The 24,648-nt window shown below is 34.0% G+C and overlaps 2 protein-coding genes across 2 annotated transcripts; both read left to right on the top strand.

Annotated features, from left to right (window-relative positions):
* The first annotated feature begins 2,968 nt into the window (after positions 1-2,968).
* On the top strand, positions 2,969-5,937 carry LOC109168459. Its single transcript, XM_019317483.1, has 10 exons — positions 2,969-3,074; positions 3,169-3,265; positions 3,377-3,461; positions 3,572-3,702; positions 3,781-3,913; positions 3,980-4,092; positions 4,175-4,265; positions 4,359-4,482; positions 5,659-5,693; positions 5,776-5,937. Exons 1-10 carry the CDS (start codon positions 2,969-2,971, stop codon positions 5,935-5,937), a joined length of 1,077 nt encoding a protein of 358 aa, XP_019173028.1.
* Positions 5,938-15,927: 9,990 nt separating this feature from the next.
* LOC109168458 lies at positions 15,928-19,885 on the top strand. The gene is made up of 2 exons (XM_019317482.1): positions 15,928-16,195; positions 19,374-19,885. The coding sequence occupies exons 1-2, from the start codon at positions 15,928-15,930 to the stop codon at positions 19,883-19,885; spliced, it is 780 nt and encodes a 259-aa protein (XP_019173027.1).
* Positions 19,886-24,648: the final 4,763 nt, after the last annotated feature.

The following is a 24,648-nucleotide window of genomic DNA, read 5'->3' as shown; positions in this document are numbered from 1 at the left end:
TTTTTGGCACTTGTCCACTCACACGGTCACACCAAAGACAAAAAGCTTATTCCTATCTGAAAAGATGATCGAATGGAGTATATTTCTCTTATCTAAAAATCATCAGTTTAATTCTTGTCAAATATTTTTTCGATCAATCCCGTCCGATCTACGTGGTCTTCTTAGTACAATTTACTTCATGATTTGTGAGTTATTACACCGAATCATAATTTATGCAGTATATATTTTGAGATAGTGATTGCGAGTTATAAAAAAAAAAAAAAAAAAAAAAAAAAAAAAAAAAAAAACTAATGACTCCGCAGTTTGGGCCAATTAAGGATGATTTAGATTATCAAGTTGTGGTTTTTGCAACGTGCGGTGATTCATGCATTATCCACAGTCCGTCGCATGATACACACCGTCAGTGTTACGTTCATCATTGTGTTTCCACGCATAATTATAGACTAGGTCAAACAACACTGCTTTTAATCGATCGATGAGATTTAGGTGATGTCTTGTGGTGAAACACTGCCACTGGGAAATTCGAATTTGGTTTCAATTGCACTTACATTTACAAAGTTTTATTCTTATTCGAGAAAAAAGAATTAACTTAAAATATTATTAATATGAGTATTAAAAGTTAGCAGTTTACATATTAACTATCATATGTTAATAGAGATGAAATGGGTTAAACGTAACAAGAAGGGGGATAATTAATTAAATATCACCGGTTGACCACATGAGTCATATGACCTAACATGCATGCCCATCATTGCTTTAATTAGATTCAACTGTAATAATTCCAAAAAATAATAATAATAATAATAATAATAATAATAATAATAATAATAATAATAATAATAACCTAAGTGTATATTATACGACAAACAATTAACATTAAACAATGCTATATACTATTATACTAACATACATATAGACGGCAATTTATATGCTGCGCCACGGCGTGCGTTGCATTGTGCGCCCAGATGCAAAACGACGTCATTTCAATTTTTTTTTTTTTTTTTTGAAATTTCGCTACCCAGTGTTTGACAGTTAATTTTCCTTTAAAAAAAAATTTCATGTTCAAAAATGTACATAATGTTATACTAGAATACACATAATTGTATACATGAATGTACATAATTATATAACAAAATACACATACTCTTTTTTAAAAGATAATACACATAATCTAACATAATACATAATAAACATAAACTTTTAACATAATACACATCAACTCTTAACATAATACACAAATTTTCTAATTCGAACGTACATAATTGTATAAAAAAATTGTACATAATTGTATAAAAAATGTACATAATAAAAAATATACATAATTGTATAAACAAATATACATAATCATGTCAACTTCCTACCGTGCCTCTCAAAACGACGTCGTTTTGGGAGGCGCGGGGCGCACAGTGCACTATGCGCCGTGGTGCTGGGTATAACGATTGCATATAGACATACCACTTCTAATAAAATCGGGTATTTTTAACTCCAAAAAGTAAGAACAATTTACGAAAATTTTAATTTTCTTAACTACACCTCGTTAGGTGATTAGAAATTTCAACTTCTTAAAAAAAAAAAAAAAAAGTGGTTCTATAAGCAAAAACCACCAAGTTTTGAAAGGTGTATACCTTCCAACAAAACATTTGCCAAAACCTCGTTCATGTATAATAACTTGTAAATCAGGTAAACCATGTACAAAAGAGTATTAGCATGAATTGAACTCATGACCTTCTAGTACGAGAATAATATTTTACCCCCTTAACCACTCACTTTTAAGGGATTGTTTGATTTTTTGACTGTCTGCATTGGTGGTCCTTGACCACTTCGATTGGTGGTTGGTAATATTGACAAATATTTTGTTCAGACCCCAAAATAATTGATTGACAACCTGATTTTTACTAATTAATTTTAAGGAAAATGACACTTTTTCCCTCTGAATTATATGTTAAGAGCACATTTTCCTCCTCAATTATTCATGTAAGCACATTAGCCCCTCAATCCTTATACCAATATAGCCAGGAGATTTTGCCTCAACTATTCTCCCGCCCAACCACTAAATAATTTGCTTATAATTTTACCTTTTTTTTTTTTTTTTTTTTTTTTTTTTTTTTTTTTTTACTTTATATCCTTGCATGTAGTCGTATGAGTGTTTTTGTTGGTTTTCGATAGCTATTCTAATGCGCATGAGTGTTTTGGAGTCCTACTTTATAGGATACTAATTCAATTGATTGGTTTTGGGGATGAGTTTCATTTCCCGATTCATGTGGTAGAGGAAACGTGTGATATATGAATTACAAACATGAGTTTTATCTACTAAGCTAATCCTCTAATCTTCTAATTTTTCTCTTTCTATAAGTATACTATTGCTGCGACTTTGCGTTATCTCCCTCAGCCGGCTACCATGTCTTGGAAATATCAGCTCTTCTTCTTTTTTCACTCAGCTGTGATGATTACTTACATAGCATAAGTGATGGCTTTCAGTATAAATACACATGTTTATACAATCAATTTCACATTATAACCTCTTAATATTAGTCAATTCCAATCACAAGCTCTTCTTCTTTGATGGCTGGTCAGTTTGTTCTTGCTTCCTAGCTCACTCCACTATGCAATAGGAAGGTCATTCGAGTTAGGCTTGTGCGAACATATGTTATTTATGAAAACAGAGAAAACAATGGGATTAGCAGTCTGGAATGCGTTTTCCATGATGTTGAGGTGTAGTATATTTGATTTTATTAACATAAAATTTCTTTATATTTACTTATGTTCGCTAATTTCCAGTTTAATACCTTTGAATGTGTTCATCTAGAGTGTGTTTGTTCATTGTACTATACCTAAAAATCAAGTGCAAAAATGGACCAAATTCAAGGAAGGTTGTGTTTATGGGTTAAAGAACTTCATTTGCATTACTAACTACTTGAAGTTCAAGACAAGTTATCATCGTTACATGCTTAAATTTAAGCATGATACGATGGTTAAGGAGTACAAGAAAGTCAGTTTTCCTAACATGATTTTTCGTTTAAAATCGATATCTTCCTTGGTTAGGAAGAAAAATATCGATGAGAAGATGCTCATAGGTATATTCTTAATTTCTTATTTTTAAATACAACCTCTTTTACTTATAAATCTATCCTTATTTAATACCTAACTGTTTCTATTTGTTTTTTCTAGATGTGATTGGAAGGGTCACTAAAATCTATTTTCCTGTGGGGAGGGTTGTAGCAGGACAAAGAGCTAGGCTTATTGATTTTGTTCTGGAAGATATCAAGTGAGTGTACATGTCTATATTAGATTTCTGTTTTTTTTTTTTTAAAGTTTTAATGGAATGACTTCAATAAACTATTCTTTTTAAAATAAACTTTTCTTTTATTTCTTTTAGTGAAGATCAGATTCAATGTACTCTTTGGGGGGATCAAGTGGACAGTTTGCTGCCTATTTATAGCTCAACAGTCACTGAAGAACCAGTGATTGTTTTGCTGCAGTTCTGTAGGGCAAAGATCTTTGATAGTATGTGTTCTCTTATTCTTCTACTCCATTGCTTCAAGTTTTATTAATTTATTCTTTTATCTTTTAGTGGCATTATCCTGAAATTCTATATTCTTTATTCCCATATGGAGATGTGCACATATCAACTTCATTTAATGCCACAAAAATTTGGATAAATCAGAGAATGCCAGATTTTGAGGAGTTCAAGAAAAGGTTAAGGTATAAATCCTACTGTTTCTATTTTTAAATTCCACAGTTCTTAATTGCATCTGTTTACTTTTATTTCTTCTATTCTAGTCTGTCATCTAACATAACTCCTTTAAGAAAGTTGGACTCAAGCTCTAGATTGACTGGATTTAGGCCAAATTGTAACATTCTAAGTGATGATATTGTGGTAACTTCTCTAAGTGAGATTTATAAGAGGAAGGAGGTAATAAATTATTTTCTTTTTTTTTTTCCAGATTGACTTACTAACTTCTTTTTTGCCATTAAACAGCTCTATGAGTATTGGGTGGCTGTTAAGATTATGGATGTTGACAGTTCAGATGGTTGGTATTACAAGTTCTGTAAGCGAACTAACTGTGGGAAAAAAGCTAACTCCAAGAGAAGGTATGATGTACTGTTCTAAGTGTGACCGTAGCTGGCATGAGGGAGCTGTCAAGTATAAGGTGGTTGTTCGTGTAACGGACAGTACATGTGAAACAACTATGCTCATTTGGAATAAGGAATGCTATGACTTGGTTGGTGTTTCAGCTTCAACTCTAAGAGAGAAGTATGTTGAGGTAAGAATGGTTTTTCTAATCTAATTTGGGATTGGGAATGCTATATATGTTCTTATGTTTATTTCCTAATAAAATTTATGTTTTTTTTTTCAGAATGCAAAAGGTTGGATCTCACCTGAGTTGCAGTCTATTTGTGAGATGCCTATACTATTTAGGATTTCTATGAAGAAAGATCAAGTGGACAGTCTGATCTCTGCATTTGGGGTGTTAGGGTTCTGTAAACTGTTGGAAAAAATAGCTTAAAATAGCATGTTAAGTGGCTATTTTGTGGTACAATTATCAGTGGGGTCCACTTCTGATTTGGGTCGGGTCAAAGTGGATTCAGATTCTTCGTAGTAAGACGAAGAGATTGATATATTATACGTTCAAAACGGATAATGGGTGAATGAGATATTGATTCTCAAAGTAGACCCATTGGGATCGAAAAGGCTTGGCTCAAGCCTAATCTCGTGTGCGCCGGCACTTGCAGGCACGAATGTCGTCCGGAAATTGGCAGGCCTTGAGGGCTAAGTTATGTCAAACTTCGGTATCATTTTTCAACCAATATATCCACTTGGGAGGCCGAAACCGAGAACACAATTCTCGTGCTACAAAGAGCACGAGAGTTGGAGGTGCACCGAGAGCACAATTCTCGTGCAACAGAGAACACGAGAGGTGCATCTCGGGTTGCACAACACGAGAGTTGCACTCTCGGGCTGCACCACAGAGCACAAGAGTTGTACTATCGTGCTGCTGGTTCGGCCTTTTAAGGCCGAACTTCGAACTCTCGTGTCCTGAACAGCGAACCTGTACACCAACGGTCTGAAACCCGAAAGTTCGGACTGTTGTGTAGATTAAATTCATCTGTTACAGAATTAATATTGTTTTAATTCAAATTTTTGAATTCTGAATTTAATTTTTCTGTTAGTGGGTGGATGTTACAGGTGTTACACAATTGGTTTTAACACCAATTTAATTGCCATGTTGAATGCTATCACTCCAACAACCCTATATAAAGAGAGGTAGGGCATAAGCTTTTTATACACAAGAAATCAAAGGAATTCCACTATGTTTTTCGGCTTCCAAAACTCTGCTTCTACTCTCTTTCTTTTTAGCCAAGTGTGTTCTTTCTTTACTTCGTTCGCCGGATTCTTTGTTTGGGTGCTCAATCAAGGAATCATAGCATGTTTTATCATGAGAAACCTAGGTTACAACGCTCCTAGCACTTGTGGGAGGTAGCAAATAAGGTTTTAAGGAAAAGAACGATTTGTTCAAACTTGTGCCAACCTCTACCCGAATCATACATCTTTTCCTTCCCAGTTTTTTTCTGTTTTTTTTTCCATATAATAATAATCTTTCCGTAATTACCCAACATAGACAAGCTAACATTTTTTCAAAACACTGTGTAATATAGACTGTGATGTAGATGCAACAGAACAAACTCATGAGGTTTAACTATTTTCCTATTTACATTGTTTTCTTCTTTATAAATTTGAATAACACTGTGTATTATTTAATTTTTTTTTTTCAGGATTCATTTGGCCTTGATGAATTTGGTGATTTTGAAATGGTTGGGTTTGACGAGGGGGGTTCATCTGGAAATGTTGCAAGCACGCTGAAGAGGTCTCTAATGGATGAATTCAATCATTCTAATGACTCTAAACGACTTGAAGTTGGAAAAAATGTAATGTGATTGCGGTTTCTGTGCAGCACACTAAAGAGTTCTCTAATGAATGAATTCAATTAGTCTGACTACTCTAAGAGACTTAATACTTAAGTGATTAAGTTGGAAAAAATGTAATGTTTTTACGGTTTCTATGCTATATTTTGTAATGTTTCCCTAATAGGTCCAGTCTATGTACCACTTTTAAATTCTGTCTTATGTTTTGGGACTCTATGGACAATATGAATATTATGTGTACCTATTTTTGTTTGGTACTTCTATGCTCAAGTTTATTTTATTTATGTTTCCAGTTTAAATAGTACTAACTAATGAAGTGGTTTTAGGGATACATACCTTTTCATGTTATGATACTTTGGGATTTCTATCTTCATTTGTTAACCGTATCTGGAATGAGATAATTAAATACAGATTAATCAAGTTATAACATCTATATAAGTAAATGTAAAATCTTTTGGATTATTTGAAAATAAACTTACCTATTGAATCTTGACTACTATTTGATGCCAACTGTTCTGTTATATTTAAATCCAGATCCAGGTCTCTTTGTATCTGAAAACAACTGCAATGATGAACTATCAATGTCTGACTACTTTTTCTTTTTTTTTTCTTTTTTTTAAAAAAAAGGTTGTCTATCTGTGTACTAAATTACAACTTATCAAGTAAAAATATAAGTACTTAATAAGTTAAGTTTGCATGAACTTATCAAATAAGAATACAAGTTAAATTTACTCAATTAGTAAATAGATTTCAGTAAGAATATGACAAAATGTTACAGATCTAAGCTGGAGTGATGAAATGGAGTATTGCAGATTTGACAAAAGGTTCTAACTTAGTTTTTGAGTACACTAATAACCATGAGTTACAGATCTAAGCTGGACTGATGAAATTCTAACTTAGTGTTGTATTAAATGTATCTATGGAACCTTTAATACTATTTATTTAACCAAACTTAGTATATATGTTATACATTCAAATTCAATAATTTATGTAAAAAAAAAAAAAGTTTTAAGCTATAAGTAAAAAAGAAAAAAAAAACTTTTTTTATGGTGAAAGAATAGGACTAGGTTAGAATGTGAGTATGAAAGGGTTTAGGTAGGGATTTACAGTTGAAACCAAATAGTTTGACAACAGGGATTATATAATTTTTAGGCTCATTTGCACAAAAAAAAAAAAAATGCATTGATCAATTTTATCAATGAAGTAAAATTTTGAAATTAAAAACTAACAACTAATTAACCATTACGGAGAAATCCAAATTAGATACGACTGCACTTTGGATTCGTAATAAAAATCAATGAGTTTATAGATGAACAGAGGTATAATGTATGGCAGATGAAATACTATACTCAATTTATGTCATGAGTTTGACATGTGATATTATTAATCTGTAAACTCATTTAAAAAATGATAAATGTAGAAAACCATGGATGAAGATCAAGCCAAAATTTGATCTTATAAACTAATAGCCAATTAAACAATATGGGGAAAATAAAATCAAGTATATATCAATACACTGTTACATTCCCAATAAAAATGAAATTCAAACCTAACCAAAGGCTATAAAATAGTAATCATTTACAAGTATTCATCAGTGTTATACTAGGGTAATCAAATGCTATTGCCACTATAAATAAAGATCCAACACTTGGAAGATACTTTCAAACTGCAGGTTCTCTGTAACTGTTCATGCAAAGCATCAGCTTAAACAAACATGAGAAAGTTAGAAAAATCTACTACTATTGGTTGCAAGAGAAAGTATGGGATTTCAAACAAAGGTATGAAAGCATTTTATATTACACTATACTTTATAAATACAAGTTTCATATAAATACTCAAAATCACATCAATTAATGCCTAAACAAGTAAAACAATTAATGTGTATTTGTTCCTTTCTGGGCTTAGCTACGTACATATGCATACATAGAAATTAGGGTTTCAGAAGTATATAAATAAATTAATAGATTTTAGAGCAAATACCAATTAAAACTTACTGCATGTGGGAAAATTGTTTCCTGAAAGATCCGATCCAGTTTAAGCTTGAAAAGTAGACGATTTGCTGGAACTTCTTCCGATTTATGGTTTTGATTTTTGGATTAATTCATCTAGGACGAGAGATTTTCATGGTTTACAGGATGAAGCTTGAAGGATTGAAGAGAATAGAGGTAATTGGCTTCTATTTCGTGAATGATTTAGGGTTCGTGAATAGCGAATGGTACTGGTGTTGCGAAGGAGACGGTGAATCGCAAATGAGAGGACAGAGCGAGGCAGAGGGAGGTAGAGCGAGAGGGACTTCTAGAATTATGTTTTGGGTTAGGTAAGAAGGGTTGGTAGGTTTTGGGTTGGGCAGGTTAGATGGGTTTCGGCCCATTATTGTTGTTGTTATTGTTGTTGTTGTTCTTATCATTGTTATTGTTGTTGTTATTGTTATTGTTGTTGTTGTTGTTGTTGTTGTTGTTGTTATTATTATTATTATTATTATTCCTGAATTTGTTGTTATGATTAATAGTATTGCATTATTATTATTCATTATTAATTATTAATTATTAATTATTAATATTATTATTCATAATATTGTTATTGTCAATGGAAATATTCTAATTATTTTTATCATTATTGATATTAATATTACTTTTTTTTTTTGTTATTCCTATATTCTAATGTGTGAATTCTTTTTATTGTTTTGTTAATATATTTATTAAATAGGTGATTTTTTTATTGAGTTTTCTTCAATATATTTGTATTTATAAATTGTGCATCTCAAAATTTGCAATGACTTTATCCTAATAATATATTTTAAAGCATTTTGACACTTTTTCCTCTTTTGTCCAATTAAATATTACGTTAAATAATGTTACAAGTAAGGATTTTGTCTATTTGATATAATGAATTTGCAAATATTTTTAAAATTTTCATTCTGGGAATCAATAAATTGTTAACAATTTCATCTTGAATTTTTGTTAGAGAATGTGGATAGTTTAACTCCTGAGCAACTAACAACGCGAAGGATCGATCGGATTGGGATTCAGGCATAAAAATCATGCCTTTTGGGTGTGTTTGAAAATTCTCTTTATACAAGTTTGAGTGTATTAACAAATTGTAAGTGCTACACTAATTTTATCACATTTCAAATTAAATTTTGTCTTTTTTATTTTTTTTAAAATGTATTTTCTTTAATGTAAGCCATCAAATCAATACTACAATATCTTCTAATGTTGAATGTTTGAATAGGCATATTGGGAGTACTAGCACCGAAGCGGGTAATTTATTTTTTTTCTTTTAAAATGTTATATTAAATGTTAGGTGAATTTATATTGTGACTTGATTTATTTGGTGTGTAATCATACAGTCGACATTGCTGATAATTCTAAAATCGTATTGAATATTGTTTGTGGTTCAAACAGAAGGAAAACAAATTTAACTAATGAAGGTATTTTGTGCATTTTTTTTCTAATCCTACATTATAATATATTGATTTATTTTATTCTTATAGTAATAGATTAAACTATCAATAGGACCATCAATTGTATGTAGATAACCTGTCCAAAATAAGCGAAAAGTGCAACATGATCCTCAAATTATACGTACAGGTAACAAATTGTTAAAGCTATTATATACCTTTGGTAGCTTAAATTAAGTTCATTTATTTATATAATTACATTTTTGGTGACATTTTTTTTAGTAGGCATGTATTTAGACAATGGCGATCCAACTTTTAAGCGTCAACATTGTGATGCATTGTTTTGGTATGATGAGAGATTAAAGAGTGTAAAGGTGAATAGTTTGCCTAAATATTTCATATGTTGTGGTAACGGAAAAATTAAGTTGGCACCTATCATTCCTCCGCCCAAGATGATATCTAATTTGTTTTTTAGTGGCGATCGTAAAAGTAAAAATTTCTTGCAGAATAAACGATCTTACAATAACATGTTCAGTTTTACATCAATGGATGGTCGAATTGATAAACAAATAAATTCTGGATCATCTCCGCCAATCTTTCGCTTGAATGGTCAGAATTTTCATTTGATGGGGAGTTTATTACCCATTGAAGGTAATTCGGCCAAATTCGGACAGCTATACATTCATGACTCTGAAAATGAAGTTATGAATAGAATTAGCGCTGTCAGGTATGTATACTAATTGTTTCTCATATTTTTATAATATATTTGTTTAATCAATTTTTAAAATTCATTTTACTTTGCAAATTTTATAATTTTGAAGGAATGAAAGTGATGTACAAGATTTACACCCTCAAAATGTTGCTGATATCCAAGCTGTTTTAGATTATTGCAATATTTTGGTTAAGTCATTTCGCATGGCGAAAGAAGCAATCCAGTCAAATCCAAGAGTAGAAGTTAAAATGAAGTTGATTGGGAAGCGTAGCACAGATGCCCGTACATATAATTTGCCCACAGTTTCTGAAGTTGCTGCACTTATTGTTGGGGACTTGGATGCGCATCTCGGTGAGCGAGATATATTAGTGGAAACAAAATCTGGATTGTTGAAGAGGATTAGTGAACTCAATCCAGCTTATCTTCCACTACAGTATCCAGTGTTGTTTTCGTATGGTGAAGATGGTTATACGGAGGATATTGGCTTCAACATTATTCGAGTAGTTGAAAATGGATCTAGACACCGTATTTCACCTCGCTAGTATCTTATTTTTCCTATTCATGAGCGTTCATCAAAAGTTTCAACAATTTTATATGCTCTGAGATTATTTCAACAATTTCTGGTCGATGGTTACACCATGGTTGAAGCTAGTCGATTATTGTATATTCGCACCAATAAAAAATCTTTAAGGTGTGGAGCTTATCAGGGATTGTCTGATGCATTAACACGAGGTGATGTTGAGCCCGGTCGTCATGGTAAACGAGTTATTCTTCCTTATAGCTTTACTGGTGGGGCAAGGTATATGATTCTAAACTATCAAGATGCGATGTCGATTTGTGGATGGATTGATTATCCTAATTTATTTATTACATTTACATGTAATCCAAAGTGGCCTGAAATAGAGAGGCATTCGGGAGAGCGACATTTGAGTGCTGTTGATCGACCTGATATCATATGTCGCTTATTTAAAATGAAATTGGATGCGTTGATTAGGGAGATCCGTTCTGGATTAGTTTTTGGTAATGTAACTGCAGGTACGTATTTTAATTTTTCTACATATACACGAGAATCATTCCTATCTTATTTTTAATTTGTATTTTAATACTTCTTTATGTAGTTATTTATACTGTTGAGTTCCAAAAAAGAGGACTTCCGCATGCCCATATATTGATATTTCTGGGCCGAGAAGATGGTCAAGCTTTATGTCAAAATATTGATACTATCATTTCAGCTGAAATTCCAAATAAGGAAGTAGATAGTGAGTATTATAAGGTTGTTGAAGAGTTTATGATTCACGGTCCTTGTGGTCATCTTAGGAAGAATTCTCTGTGTATGGTCAATGGTCGTTGTTCTAAACATTTTTCAAATAAGTTTGTATACTCTTTAAATTTTGATCAAGATGGTTATCTCATTTACAGACGAAGAGATGATGGAATGTTTGTTTAGAAAAATGGAATTGAGCTGGATAACAGATTTGTTATACCACATAACAAATATTTGTTGCTTAAATATAGAGCAAATATTAATATTGAGTGGTGTAACCAGTCCCGTTCTATCAAGTACTTATTTAAGTATGTCAACAAGGGGCATGATCGAGTTACAGCTCATTTCTACAAAAGTTCCGATGATTTAGAGAAAGGTCAAGTTGTAGATGAGATATCTATGTTCTATGATTGTCGTTAATATCTGCTTGCGAAGGAACATGGCGTTTATTCGGATTTGACATTCAATTTAGAGTTCCTGCAGTTGAGATGTTGAGTTTCCATTTGCCTAATCAACAATTAGTTGTTTATGGCGATGATGATTGTGTTGACAATATTTTGAGTCGCCCGAGTGTTGGAGAAAGTATGTTTTTAGCTTAGTTTGAAGCTAATAAAAAGTTTGCAGAAGTTAAAGAGTTAACTTATGGTCAGATGCCCAACAAATTTGTTTAGAAAAATGATGTTAGAGAGTGGTATCTTAGACGTAAGGGGTTTGCTATTGGACGTATGTTCTTTGTTTCGCCAGGTTCGGGTGAAATTTATTATCTAAGGTGTTTGTTGAACTTGGTGCGTGGTGCAACATGTTATGAAGATCTTCGTATTGTTGACGGAGTGCAGTATAGTTCGTTTCGAGTTGCATGCTATGTTCGTGGTTTATTAGCAGATGACAAGGAATATGTTGATGCGATTAATGAAGCAAGTAAATGGGCATCTGCAACTTCTATGAGGAAACTATTTGTGACTATACTTACTTCAAACGTTCTTATTCGACCAGAAGTTGTTTGGGAGGCAGTATGGATACTCTTAGCCGAAGATGCGGAGTTCAACCAACGGATGCTACTAGATGAACCATGTTTTTTTTTTATTTACATTCTTTTGTAGCTTAAATATACATTTTATTTACATGATTGTGCTATATTGGATCATCAGATGTAAGTATCATTCTGATTTTATTCTCTTTTTTAGGTCTAATCCTAACAGATGAAGAAAATGTTAATTATGCTTTGGTGGAAATTGAAAAGCTTTTACGTGTATTGGGAAAAAGTATGTCTTGCTTTCCGTCTATGCCTGTGTAACAACTCAAAATTTCATTTTATAAATCCAGTATTCAGAAATTCCAAAATAGCTTTTTCACTCCATTAAAAAATTTTGCGATCAATCGGTGTTTGAATAAAATAATTTCGGGTCGCATTTTAAAATTAATTTGACACCGAAGAAATAAATTCCATTCGAAAATCCCTAAGTTTTTGGGTACTTCGCGTACCAAGATTTAAATCGAGAATTTTATCTGAGTGAGACCGGGAGAATTCAAAAAGGATTTTTGAACAAGTGTTCATCCAAATAGCTTTTGGGAAAATTCACTTTCAACCTCAAAGTAATAAAAGATAACATTTCTAGCCTATGGTTCATGTTACATGGTGGACCACAAGACATCCAAAAATCCCTTATTGATTCATCTTTTAGCTTGGGAAATTACCCCTTTTGTCCTAAAAAATCATTGTGAATCATCCTAGGGTTTTGAACCCTATATAAACCACCTTATTTCATCTTATTTTCCTGATCTCATTCTTTGCCTCCTCCTCACCATTTGTCTGCCAAGAACAAGGAGAAAAACAACAACCTAGTAAGCTTGTTCATCCTTCATTCTAGTCTCTTTTCTCTTCTAGTTCCTTTAGTCTTTGAGGTTCTAGGCTAAGGATAGAAGGTGTGTTTGAGAAGTGTAGGTGGTGAAGGAGGCTCAAGCTAGGTCAAGAGGAAGAAGAGATCCAAGCAAGAAGATTAGACTACAAGAGGTATAACCCCATGGATTCTTCTCTAAATTTGGCTCTGTGAAGCCTTAGTTTTGAATAGAAATCAGTAGAAACTATGAGTTTTTGATGTGTTCATGCTTAGAAGGTTTTTAGTATATGTTTGTGAGTTGTTGAGATTGTTTTGGACTGGTTTGGATGAGATTTTGCAGGTGAAATAACATCTGGTGCACAACACAGTGTGCACCAGATCAGAGTGGAGGCCCTAGCCGCGGCCCATCAGAAGGGCCGCGGCTAGAGCTGTGGTGGCATGGGACTAGGGCACGGCCCTAGAGGAGGACTGTTGCCTAGTCCCGGCGCATCAACGGGGCTTCAGGGGCGGACCATGAAGAGTCCCGCCCCAAGTCCCTGAGTATAGTCTATGAAGGACTTTTGTGCAGTGGTCGGACCCTTGTGGCTCAGCTACATGTCGTTTCGGACCGAGTGTTACGGGATATTGTGGCTCGGCTCTTCGGGATCGTCTCGATGCACGTTTTGGCTTTGATTTCGTTGAATTTGGTTTAAAAACAAGTATGTTATGAAGGATTTTGTGAAGAATTGCTACACAGTGAATAATTTGCTAGTTTACTGTGTATGAAGAATTATTTGATTATTGTGATCTGGTGATATTTTATTGAGTAAAGAAGTATGATCCTTTGAGAATATGATTTATTATGAAAACATGATTAAATTGTACTATTTGATCAAAGAGAATAGAAGCATATTTGTTGAGTGAAATGTATAGAAATTGCTATGTTGCAAACCGAGCATGATGATATATTCTTGAATACTTCATGTTAGTTTATACATGATTTAGAAGCATGTTATAGAGCATTTTTACATTTCACATGAGTCATATTTCAAAAATGCATAAGGTGCCAACGTGAGTCCAAGAATACTTTCAAAAACCATAAGCATGCGGTATATCATTCTTTGATGCATTGAGAAGTAGTAGAATTGTTGCATGCATGAGAGATATACTTATGTATTATCTATATCTGTGAGGTTTTGGAGGATACCGTTTGGACTATGTTCCTCTCGGGAGATATTTATGGACATTGCGGTCCTAGTTTATGTAACACAACGTATTCCCACGTTACGAGGTTGGATACTTCCCGCCAGGCTTGGAATCCTGGTTAGGGGGTGTGCACACTAATAGTTCGATACCTGATTCCACAGAGTTCGAACCACGAGATTGGTTCCGTAAACGGTAGGAGATATTGGGTCAGAATTATGCCGTTCCCGATGGGGTAATTCACACTTTTGTGAAACCCTAAGCCATCTACGAGTATAAGAGAAAGAAAGAGAGTCAAGAGAGACTCAAGAAAGAGAGTCAATAAAGACTCGAGAGAAAGAAAGAGAGTCAAGAGAGACTCGAGAAAGTAACAAAGAGACCTCCACAGAAAGTACTCTAATTTATAAAAGAGTGTATGAGTATATTATTGCACTAGATCACATATGAGTATGAGTATGTTATTGCACTAGATCGCATATGAGTATAAGTATATTATTGCACTAGATCGCATATGAGTATTATGCACTAGATCACATATGAGTATGAGTATATTCTTGCACTAGATTGCATAAGAGTATGGTTTTATTGTTGCACGAGATTGCATATGAGTATGAGTATATTCTTGTACTAGATTGCACGAGAGTATGATTATATAATTGCATTAGATTGCATAAGAGTATGATTATATAATTGCATGAGATTGCATATGAGTATGAGTATATTATTGCACTAGATTGCATAAGAAGTATGATCTTAATGTTATACGTGTTTGTATGTGAATAGAGCATCGTAAGATATTGTATAACGAGAAGTTTGACTTAAGATATTCTTTTGAGCATGTTTGTCGTGTTGTAGTAGAGGAAGCTCTACTTATCAAGTTACGTGATAAGAATGTGAAAGCATGTAAACACCTATTATATGGTCTTTTAGCATGAACCTATCTGTAAGCATGAATTGCTTGATAAGCTATTTGAGAAGTCTATATGCTGATGTATCTACGTGATCAGTCTTACACAAATATGAGCATTCCAACTGATATTATAGGGTGCAAGCATCTAGAAAGAATGTGATAAATCTTAAGATGATTTGAGATTAGTTTATTACTATAAAGATATCTATTGTTTCAAAGTATTTGCTAGAATGCTTTACAGGGTTGAGTGTGGTTATACTTAGCTTTGTGCTAACGGGTGTTTTCCTATTGGTCTATGTGTTGCTTGCAAAACCCCTTTCAGGTTCGCCCAGTAGTGAGAAGAGATCGAGTTAGATTAGTCTCGTAGTTAGAGATGTCTAAACTCTAGATTGATTGATGATCGTGTTTTAATGACTAGACTTATTAACTTTATGTTCTTTTGAGGATGTTGTAGACTTTTGGGGTGACGTTTTTCCCCCTTACATTTTCAGTATTTATTTTTAGTACCCAGACTTAATCTTATTTCTAGTTTTACCCCTTTTCGTCTGTTCAATCACCAAAGAGTGGTGGTTATGGCGGTGACACTCCCACTATTTATCTTTTGGTTAATATTTCCGCTGCTTAGTTTATGTTAATGAATGTTTAGAGTCGTAATTTAAGAGTTAGAAAAGTGGGGCGTTACAGCCTGTGCCAAATATGAGTTTCTCAGCTTCTCATGGAAATCAGTTGTTAGATGAAGAATTGGCATACGATTATGATGCTCTTAAAGTTGAACATGATAATTTTGTAGAGAAATTGACAGATGAACAGCGACATGTCTATGACACAGTTCTTAGTGATGTTACGAATGCTAGGGGTGGTTTATTTTTTGTTTATGGGTACGGAGGAACTGGTTTTGTTTGGAAAACATTATCAGATGCTCTGTGTTCTGAGGGTCACATCGTCTTAAATGTCGCCTCGAGTGGTATCGTAACACCCCACTTTTTATAAATCTTAATTACAATTCTAAACCACAATTAACATAAACTAAGCAGCGGATAAACAACTTAATAAGTAACTAGTGGGGATGTCACCGCAACAACCACCACTCCGTGGTGATTGCATAGGCTAAGGATGGAACTAGAAGTAAAACAAATAACTAACATCCATAAAACTTAATTTAAAAAAAAAAAAAAAAAAGCATAAAGGGGAAAAACACACCCCGATGTCTACATCATCAATCATCATCAAAACAACATAAGTCTATAAATCCGACAAATAACATCATGATAAAAGACTATGAGTTCAGACTACTAGACACACTAGACTAGTCTAACTCGATCACCTCTCAACGCTTGGCCCACCTGAAAGGGGTTTTACAAACAACACATAGACAAATAGGAAAACACCTGTTAGCACGAAGCTAAGTATAACCACACTCAACCCTGTAAAGTACTATATAATATACTTTGGAAAAACATTTGCTCACACTCATACTCAACATCACATAGCCAACTAAAGTTAATCACAGACTTTCTATATGCTTGCAACCTATAGTATCAACAGGCATGCTTCAAATATAAAAGACTTAACAACACAAATATTCCAACACATAAATATCACAACGAACTCCTCATAACGAATACATGCTTACAAGCAATTTTATACTATTAATCAATACGACAACTATCGTCATGCTATCAAGTTCTCATCATGCAAATTGGATATACAAGACTTCAAAATGTAACTAAAGCGATCATGCTCGATAAACAAACTTGATTCATCATTCTCATTAAGTAATCTCGTGCAATACTATAAATGTACTCAAATGCAATTTCGTGCAATACTATAAATATACTCATACACTCGTTTATAAAATAGAATACATTTCTGTGGAGGTTTCTTAGAGTCGCAATGACTCGCTTTCTTTCTCTTGAGTCTCTTGACTCGATTTCTTTCTTGCTCAAACTTTCTCATACTTCTCATTTCACTTCTTGTGCGAGGCAGGTACTCCACCACAGCGAAGCCCTAGCGTACGGTGTAATCTCGTCCATCTGCCACATCTGTAACTACGAAAGCTCTAACTCGTGGGGAGGTAGGTCTTCACGAATCGTGAATGGACCTAACCGGCTCGGCAATCTAGCCGCCACATACTCAACTCGCCCACAGATCCACTCTCTTGGCTCTATCTTTCTTTCTTTCTTTCTGTGTGGAATTAGGTATCGTACCTTTAGTATGCACACCCCCTAACCAGGATTCCAAGCCTGGCGGGCAGTCTCCAACCTCGTAACGTAGGAATACGCCGCGTTACATAAACTTGGACCGCAATGTCCATTTCTTTCTTCCCGAGAGGACGTAGTCCAAACGGATCCTCCAAAACCTCACATATATAGATAGATAATATATATATATATATATATATATATATCTCATGCACCAAAGTTAAGCATGTCACTTCTCAACAAATTCTCAATTCAACAAGATAAAGACTTTCCACATACTCATGAATTTTGGAAAATAATACTTAGGCTCACATTGGCCACTTATGCACTTTTAAAACATGATATGCTTAAATGCAAATGCTATAAAACATGCTCTAAAACCATATATAAAGATCACAAAATTCTCAAGAATACAATATCATACTCGGTTTACAACATAACAAATTCTATATATTTCTATCATCAAAATATGCTTCAAATCTCATTGATCAAACAACACATTCTAGTCATGCTTTTCTAATAAGTCATATTTTCAAAGTGATAATGCTTCTCTACTCAAAACATAAATAACATCAGGCAACAAGGCAAAGCATTTCTCTTTCACAGTGAACTTCAAAACACATACTGTGTAGCAAAATCATCACTAAATCCAACATAAAATGCTCATTTTTAATCCAAATTCAACGAAGTTAAAGACAAAACGTGCGTCGAGACGACCCTGAGGTACTGAACCACAAGGGCCCATGACACCTATCCCAAAATGACACGTATCTAAGCCACAATGGCCCTGCCACTGCACAAAACACACTCAGAACATACTCAGGGACCTGGGGCGGGGCTCCTCATGAGCCGCCCCCCTAAGGCCGCAACATAGCCGGGCCTAGGCAACGGCCCTCTCTTAGGGTCGTGCCCTAGGCCCGATTGGCCCCGGCTCTAGCCGGCGGCCCCCTTGATGGGCCGCGGCTAGGGCCGTTACACTAGTCTGGTGCACACTGTGTGTGCACCAGATAGGTTGTTTCACCTGCAAAACACATTTCAAGCAAGTCCAACACATCCAAAATATTATCAACACTTCAAAGACAAATACTAGATCACTTCCAAGCTCAAACACAACAAAAATCCACCATTTCTATTCATTTCTTCAAAGACAAATACTAGATCACTTCCAAGCTCAAACACAACAAAAATCCACAATTTTTACTCAAAATAATAGGCTTCACAGAGCCAAAAATCAATGAGGGAGCCCATGGGGTTATACCTTTGTTGTTTCCTCTTCTTGTTGGGATTCCTCATTCTTCCCAAGCTAGACATCTCCTTCACCTCTTAGACACCTCAAACAAGCCACACAAAAAATCATAAAACTAAAGTCTCAAAGATAGAAACATGAAGCTGGAGAAATGGAAGGCTTGGAAAACTTACTGAGTTTTCTTGTAGAACTTTTGTTTGGGGAAGACAAGGAAGGGAATCAAGAGGCAATGGCTGAAAACATCTCATTTTATAGGGTTCTAAACCCTAGGAGAATCACCAATGATTGGTGGAGGGCAAAGGAGTAATTTAGCTTGGCTTCCAAAAGATCAGACAAAGTTTTGATAAAGCTTATGGTTCACCTTGCATCACGGACCAAGGTCTAAAAAGGGGAATTTTAAATAGTTTGGGGTCAAAATGTATTTTTCCAAAAATGATTTCCAAACCAACACTTGTTTCAAATTTATCCCGGTCTCAGAAAGATTGATTTCTCAATTTAAAACTTGGTACGCGAAGTACTCGAAAATTTAGGATTTTGGAATAAAAATAAGTTTTGGTGTTGAATTAATTTAAAATGTAACCCAAAATAATTTATTCAAACACCAATTTATCGCAAAAATTTTCAATAGAGTGAAAATAGCTATTTGGGAATTTATTAAAATTGGATTTATAAAATTAAATTTTGGGTTGTTACAGGTATGGCTTCTCTACTTTTGCCAGGTGGTCGAACTGCTCATTCCCGATTTGCTATACCTATTAATATAATTGAAGATTCTACATGTAACATCTCTCAAGGGGGTGACTTGGCTCATCTAATTATAAACTCCAAACTTATTATTTGGGATGAAGCTCCGATGATGCATAAACATTGCTTTGAGGCTTTAGACCGAACCATGAGATATTTATTACGGTTTCTAAATCCTTTGAGTACAGAAATGACATTTGGAGAAAAAACAGTGGTTCTTGGTGGTGGTTTTCGACAAATACTGCCTGTGATTCCTAAGGGAACAAGACAAGATATTGTTGGAGCAAGCATCAATTCATCTTATCTCTGGCAAAATTTTAAGGTGCTAAGATTGACTAAGAATTTTAGATTACAAAGATTGGGAAATTATGACAGTGCTGAAGATATCAATTCATTTTCGGAAAAGTGGATAGCTGGTATAGGTGATGGTTTGATTGGTGGCCAAATGATGGGTGTGCAGTAATAAATATTTCGGAACAAAATGTATTGCGGCCACATGGAGATTCAGTTGCAGCCATAGTAAATAGTACGTTCCCGGAATTTTGCACAGGTAATTTTGATATGGAATCTCTTAATGGTCGAGCTATTTTGGCTCCAACTCTGAATGTAGTGCATGAAATCAATGATTACATGAGTGGCTTGAATCCGACAACTATTAGAACTTATTTCAGTTCTGATTCCATTTGTCAATCAGATTCTGGTGTCGACACTTTAGCTGGTTTACATACTACAGTGTTTCTTAACACGTTGAAATGCTCGGGTATTCCAAATCATTGTCTTATGTTGCAAGTTGGATCTCCAATTATGTTGTTGCGAAACAATGACTACAATCTTGTCTTGTGTAATGGTATGAGATTAGTCATTACTAAATTGGGAGATCATGTTCTTGAAGCGAAAGTGATGTCAAGAAGTTGTATGGGTACACGAGTTTGAATTCCAAGATTGTCATTGACACCGTCTGATCCTCGATTTTCATTTAAGTTCCAAAGAAGGAAATTCCCTTTAATGTTGTCAGCAATGACAATAAATAAGAGTCGAAGACAAAGTCTTATAAATGTTGGCTTACTTTTGAAAAAACCTGTTTTTTGCATGGACAATTGTATGTGGCTTTGTCTAGAGTTAACAATCCAAATGGTCTTAAATGGTTGTTTTAAGTGAGAATGGGGAGTATTCTTCTTCAACTGTAAATGTTGTGTATCACGAGGTTTTTTAAAATTTGTAATTCTTTTTTTTTTTTTTTGAAAGTTAAAAATTTGTAATTCAGTATATATAATTATTCCAATGTTTATGACTTTGGTATATTTACTATTGTTTTGAACCTTTTTGTACTGCATATTTCGCATTTTTGTACTGCAAAATTTTATGCGTGTTATTAATTCAAATGTTATTTATAATGTAGTTTAATTTTCATCCCGTGCAATACTAGTTATTCTAAAAGTGGTTGTTTTCCCCCTTTATATTAAATTGACACTTCTACCCTAGAGTAAACGTTTTATTTTTGTTTTTCATCTCCAACAAATTATCGCTTATACGTAGGGATGACCACGGTTCAGTTCGAACTGAACCGGACACTATAGCAATTGAATCGGTTATGATTCAGATCGAGAACCCAATATTTAGATTTCAGTTTATTAAAATTATGAATCAAAAAAACTGGATCTTGAACCGTGAACCGGCGGTTCTGGATCCGGTTTGCGATTTTGAACCGTCTTTGTTTTAAAATTGTATTTTTTATTTTAAAATAGTCTAAATTCAACAATAAATGTATTTTATTTTTTTCAACGATTTGAACCAAATCGTGGTCATAATTTGTTGGAGAAGAAAAATAAATGAAATATTTATTTTAAGGGTAAATATGTCCGTTTAACATTTTAGGAGGAAACCAGTCCCTTGAATAATTCAAGAGAAAAAAGTGCTATAAGTATATAACTCGGAGGAAAAAAAAGTGTCATTTTCCCTTAATTTTATCTAAAATACACATTTGAATAATGAGGTTGAGATTCAGTGTAAATCAAAGTAGCGGAACCAATTAATTGAAACGGCTGGATGCACGGCTTCTGGTTTGTATAATAATAAAGATTAAGTGCTGCATGCTTATAAGTTATAGCAATCTACATGCTGTTATTAGGGATTGTTAATTATAGAGTGGAAACTGTACTGCAGGGTGGTCTGATCCTCACCTTGAAGAGGGATGATTGGGCGAGCTGAGGGGACCATTATATATTTATATTGATGCCATATGTGGGAATAAATCCAACCACACTCATCTTAAGTCCAACCAAGAATAGTATGTAGGGGATGGAGATTACATATATTAATGAATATAATCACAATTAAGAGTCATAATCATGGCGTGTTAAATATTATTGGTGACCTAACTTAATTGTGATGAGATGAGCTAAATAGCGCAGCCGACAATGCATTATTGAGTGTATGTGTACTGTTAGTTGTGTTGGTAAGGGTATGGGTGGGGTCAAGCTACCTAAGCCAACCACGCACACTACTACTCCATCTCATCAACTTTCTAGTTAAGCAAAGATCCTCATTCCACCTTCTTCATTATGAATCATATTCTCCCACCATTCCCACACCCCAACTAGCCTCCCCCTCCCCCCCCCCCCCCCCCCCCCCCACCCAAAGTGTCTTCTACCTACTTTTTCCTTTCTGCATGCATACGGTATCCCCACTACTATAAGACTAATGGTCATAGTTCGAATCAAGTCGTGCTTAGTTAGGAGTATACCATACAATTGTTTGAAATAACTAGAAAAGTTTGAGATAATTGTAAAAGAGTGATAACCCGCTAGAAAAACTAAAATGACTGAATTTTTTAATTAACTATACTTAAATAATGATAACTGATTGTTGTGAACCTCTCATTTTAAGTGTGGTGAAACCATCTCAAAATAGCAGTAATGAACCGATAGTCAATTAGAAAACTAAAATAACCAAAATTTAGTTAAATGCGGGCATGACCGGTAACCAAATATTTTAGCAGATTTGATATGGTTATTTGTCCTCAGTTATACAGTCGGTTGGATTTTTTTATTCACCCAACCCCTAGTTGTGTTCATAGAAATGAGACTCTTATTCGAGAGTAAGGTGTAACTCAGTGCTCTTTAACATGTGATACACATTCAAAAGTCAATTTTTCTGATATTTTGTTTTTCTTTCTTTTTTTTCCACTACAAACAACTACTATACAATGAATACATAAGCTTAGCTTCTCCTCTAATTTTTATGTACACTTCCCATAGTGTCCATCTCTATCTCATCTTCAATCCCCACCCCACCCCCCCCCCCCACCCCCCACCCAAAAATAATTTGTGTTACTAATAATAACCCTTTTGTTCATGCCCTAAAACACTAGCAAAATTAGCAAGCCAAGCCCCGATAGTTGCACTTATATAGTAAGTTAAACTAATTAAGCACATATCCTATCCGCTATACTAAACACCACTTAGCCACAATAATATAATAACCTAATTATTTACAAAAGCATTGTTCTTTATATTCATAATGTCGACATAGTTTATAAATAGATTCTATTGAGATTTTTTTACATGAAAATATGAAATAAGCCAACTAATATTGCACTTAAAATCTGTAATAGTGCATTCAAGTATGCAAACTATTAGTTATCCACTGATGCACTATTAAGCGTTTTCTCCATGTTTCGTTATTTTTCAATCATTAATCAATCTTGATGAAAGGATGAAATAAATTCACACTTTTTACGAGAGCTTGTTTACACACACACACACACACACACACACACACACACACACATATATATATATATATATATATATATATAGTTCGATAAATGATTTTTTGATTGCATTAATGACAAATTATTGTGTGGATCATGCTCTCCACACAGTGTTGTGTGGACCATAATAAAAAATACATTTTTAATATACTTAAAGTACATTATTTGTGTACTGAATGCGCGCGCACACACAGACACACAGATTTTTTGATTACATTAATGGCAAATTATTGTGTGGATCATGCTCTCCACACAGTGTTGTGTGGACCATAATAAAAAAAAAATACATTTTTAATATACTTAAAGTGCATTAAACAAAATAATGTACTTTCAGTACTCAAATAATGTATCTTTTTTCTGAATATAATGTACATTTTTAATATACTAAAAGTACATTATTCGTGTATTGAATGGTCCACATAGTTGTATAGACTATGTTCCACAGAATAATGATTGGCATATGTGGCACTAATCCAAGTTGAGTATAAAGAATAAATTAGTCAAAAAAATGAATGAGATAGGAGTAAAATACAAAGACTAAATAATTAATTTATACTTTAATTAATAAGATATTCTAAGTAGATGGGCAGCCAAGAAAATTGAGTTGATTAATGGATCGGATGAGTACGTAGGAATTGAAGGTCATTGGGGCTGTACCTAATAATATGCCGCAGGTTATTGGATAGTCACCTCATGGGCTGCTGTCACACAACTTGCTATATATACGATCAATCATTTATGTATGTTTTTATTCATCATTTTATACGAAAAAGATTCCGGAACATTTCACATCTTATTCTGGTCGTGTCATACCATCGAACAAATATCAAATAAGAGGATAATTTTAAAAGTAATCACTTTTTTTTCCTACTTTCATTCAATTACTTCTCATATCCGGAATACCTAAAAGATCAAATGCCTACCATCAAATTGTGGTGATTGCGCCTTGGAAGGGGTGGGGGAGTAGAAGGAGCATGATTCGTGTCATGATCAGGTGATTATCACTGCATCAAAAGTTATAGCTAGTAACGAAAACGTAACTTTACTTTGTGTATTCTTATGTAGTAGTCAACATTACGTTTTGATGACAAGATGTTGACCTGACTTTTCGTGCTGCCGTTCAACACTTTATTATTAGTTATCATTTTAGACGTTATAATAAGTGCTTGATCATGACATGTATCATTGTAAAAGGTATGGAAGTTTATTTTAGTTATATATTAGTCAAATATTTAAAGTAAAAAACGTGAAGAAAGGGAAAAAAGGAGCCGTAGAAAGAAGAAAGGGGAAAAGGGAAGGGGTAACAACAGTGAAATTTGGTACGTAAATGGGTGGCGGGAGGCAGAGGAATCATACACTGTTGTAGCGTTCCAGTTTATTTAACTTCCCATGTGGATCCACGTATTCATTCATATGCATTTGATTCTTCTCATCTCCGCATTCCAAAACGGAAA

The sequence above is a fragment of the Ipomoea nil genome, unplaced genomic scaffold (genome assembly GCF_001879475.1).
Source record: "Ipomoea nil cultivar Tokyo-kokei standard unplaced genomic scaffold, Asagao_1.1 scaffold3199, whole genome shotgun sequence".
NCBI lineage: Eukaryota > Viridiplantae > Streptophyta > Magnoliopsida > Solanales > Convolvulaceae > Ipomoea > Ipomoea nil.
The sequence above is the reverse complement of the archived record's forward strand: the minus strand, read 5'-3'. Positions and strand labels throughout refer to the sequence as shown.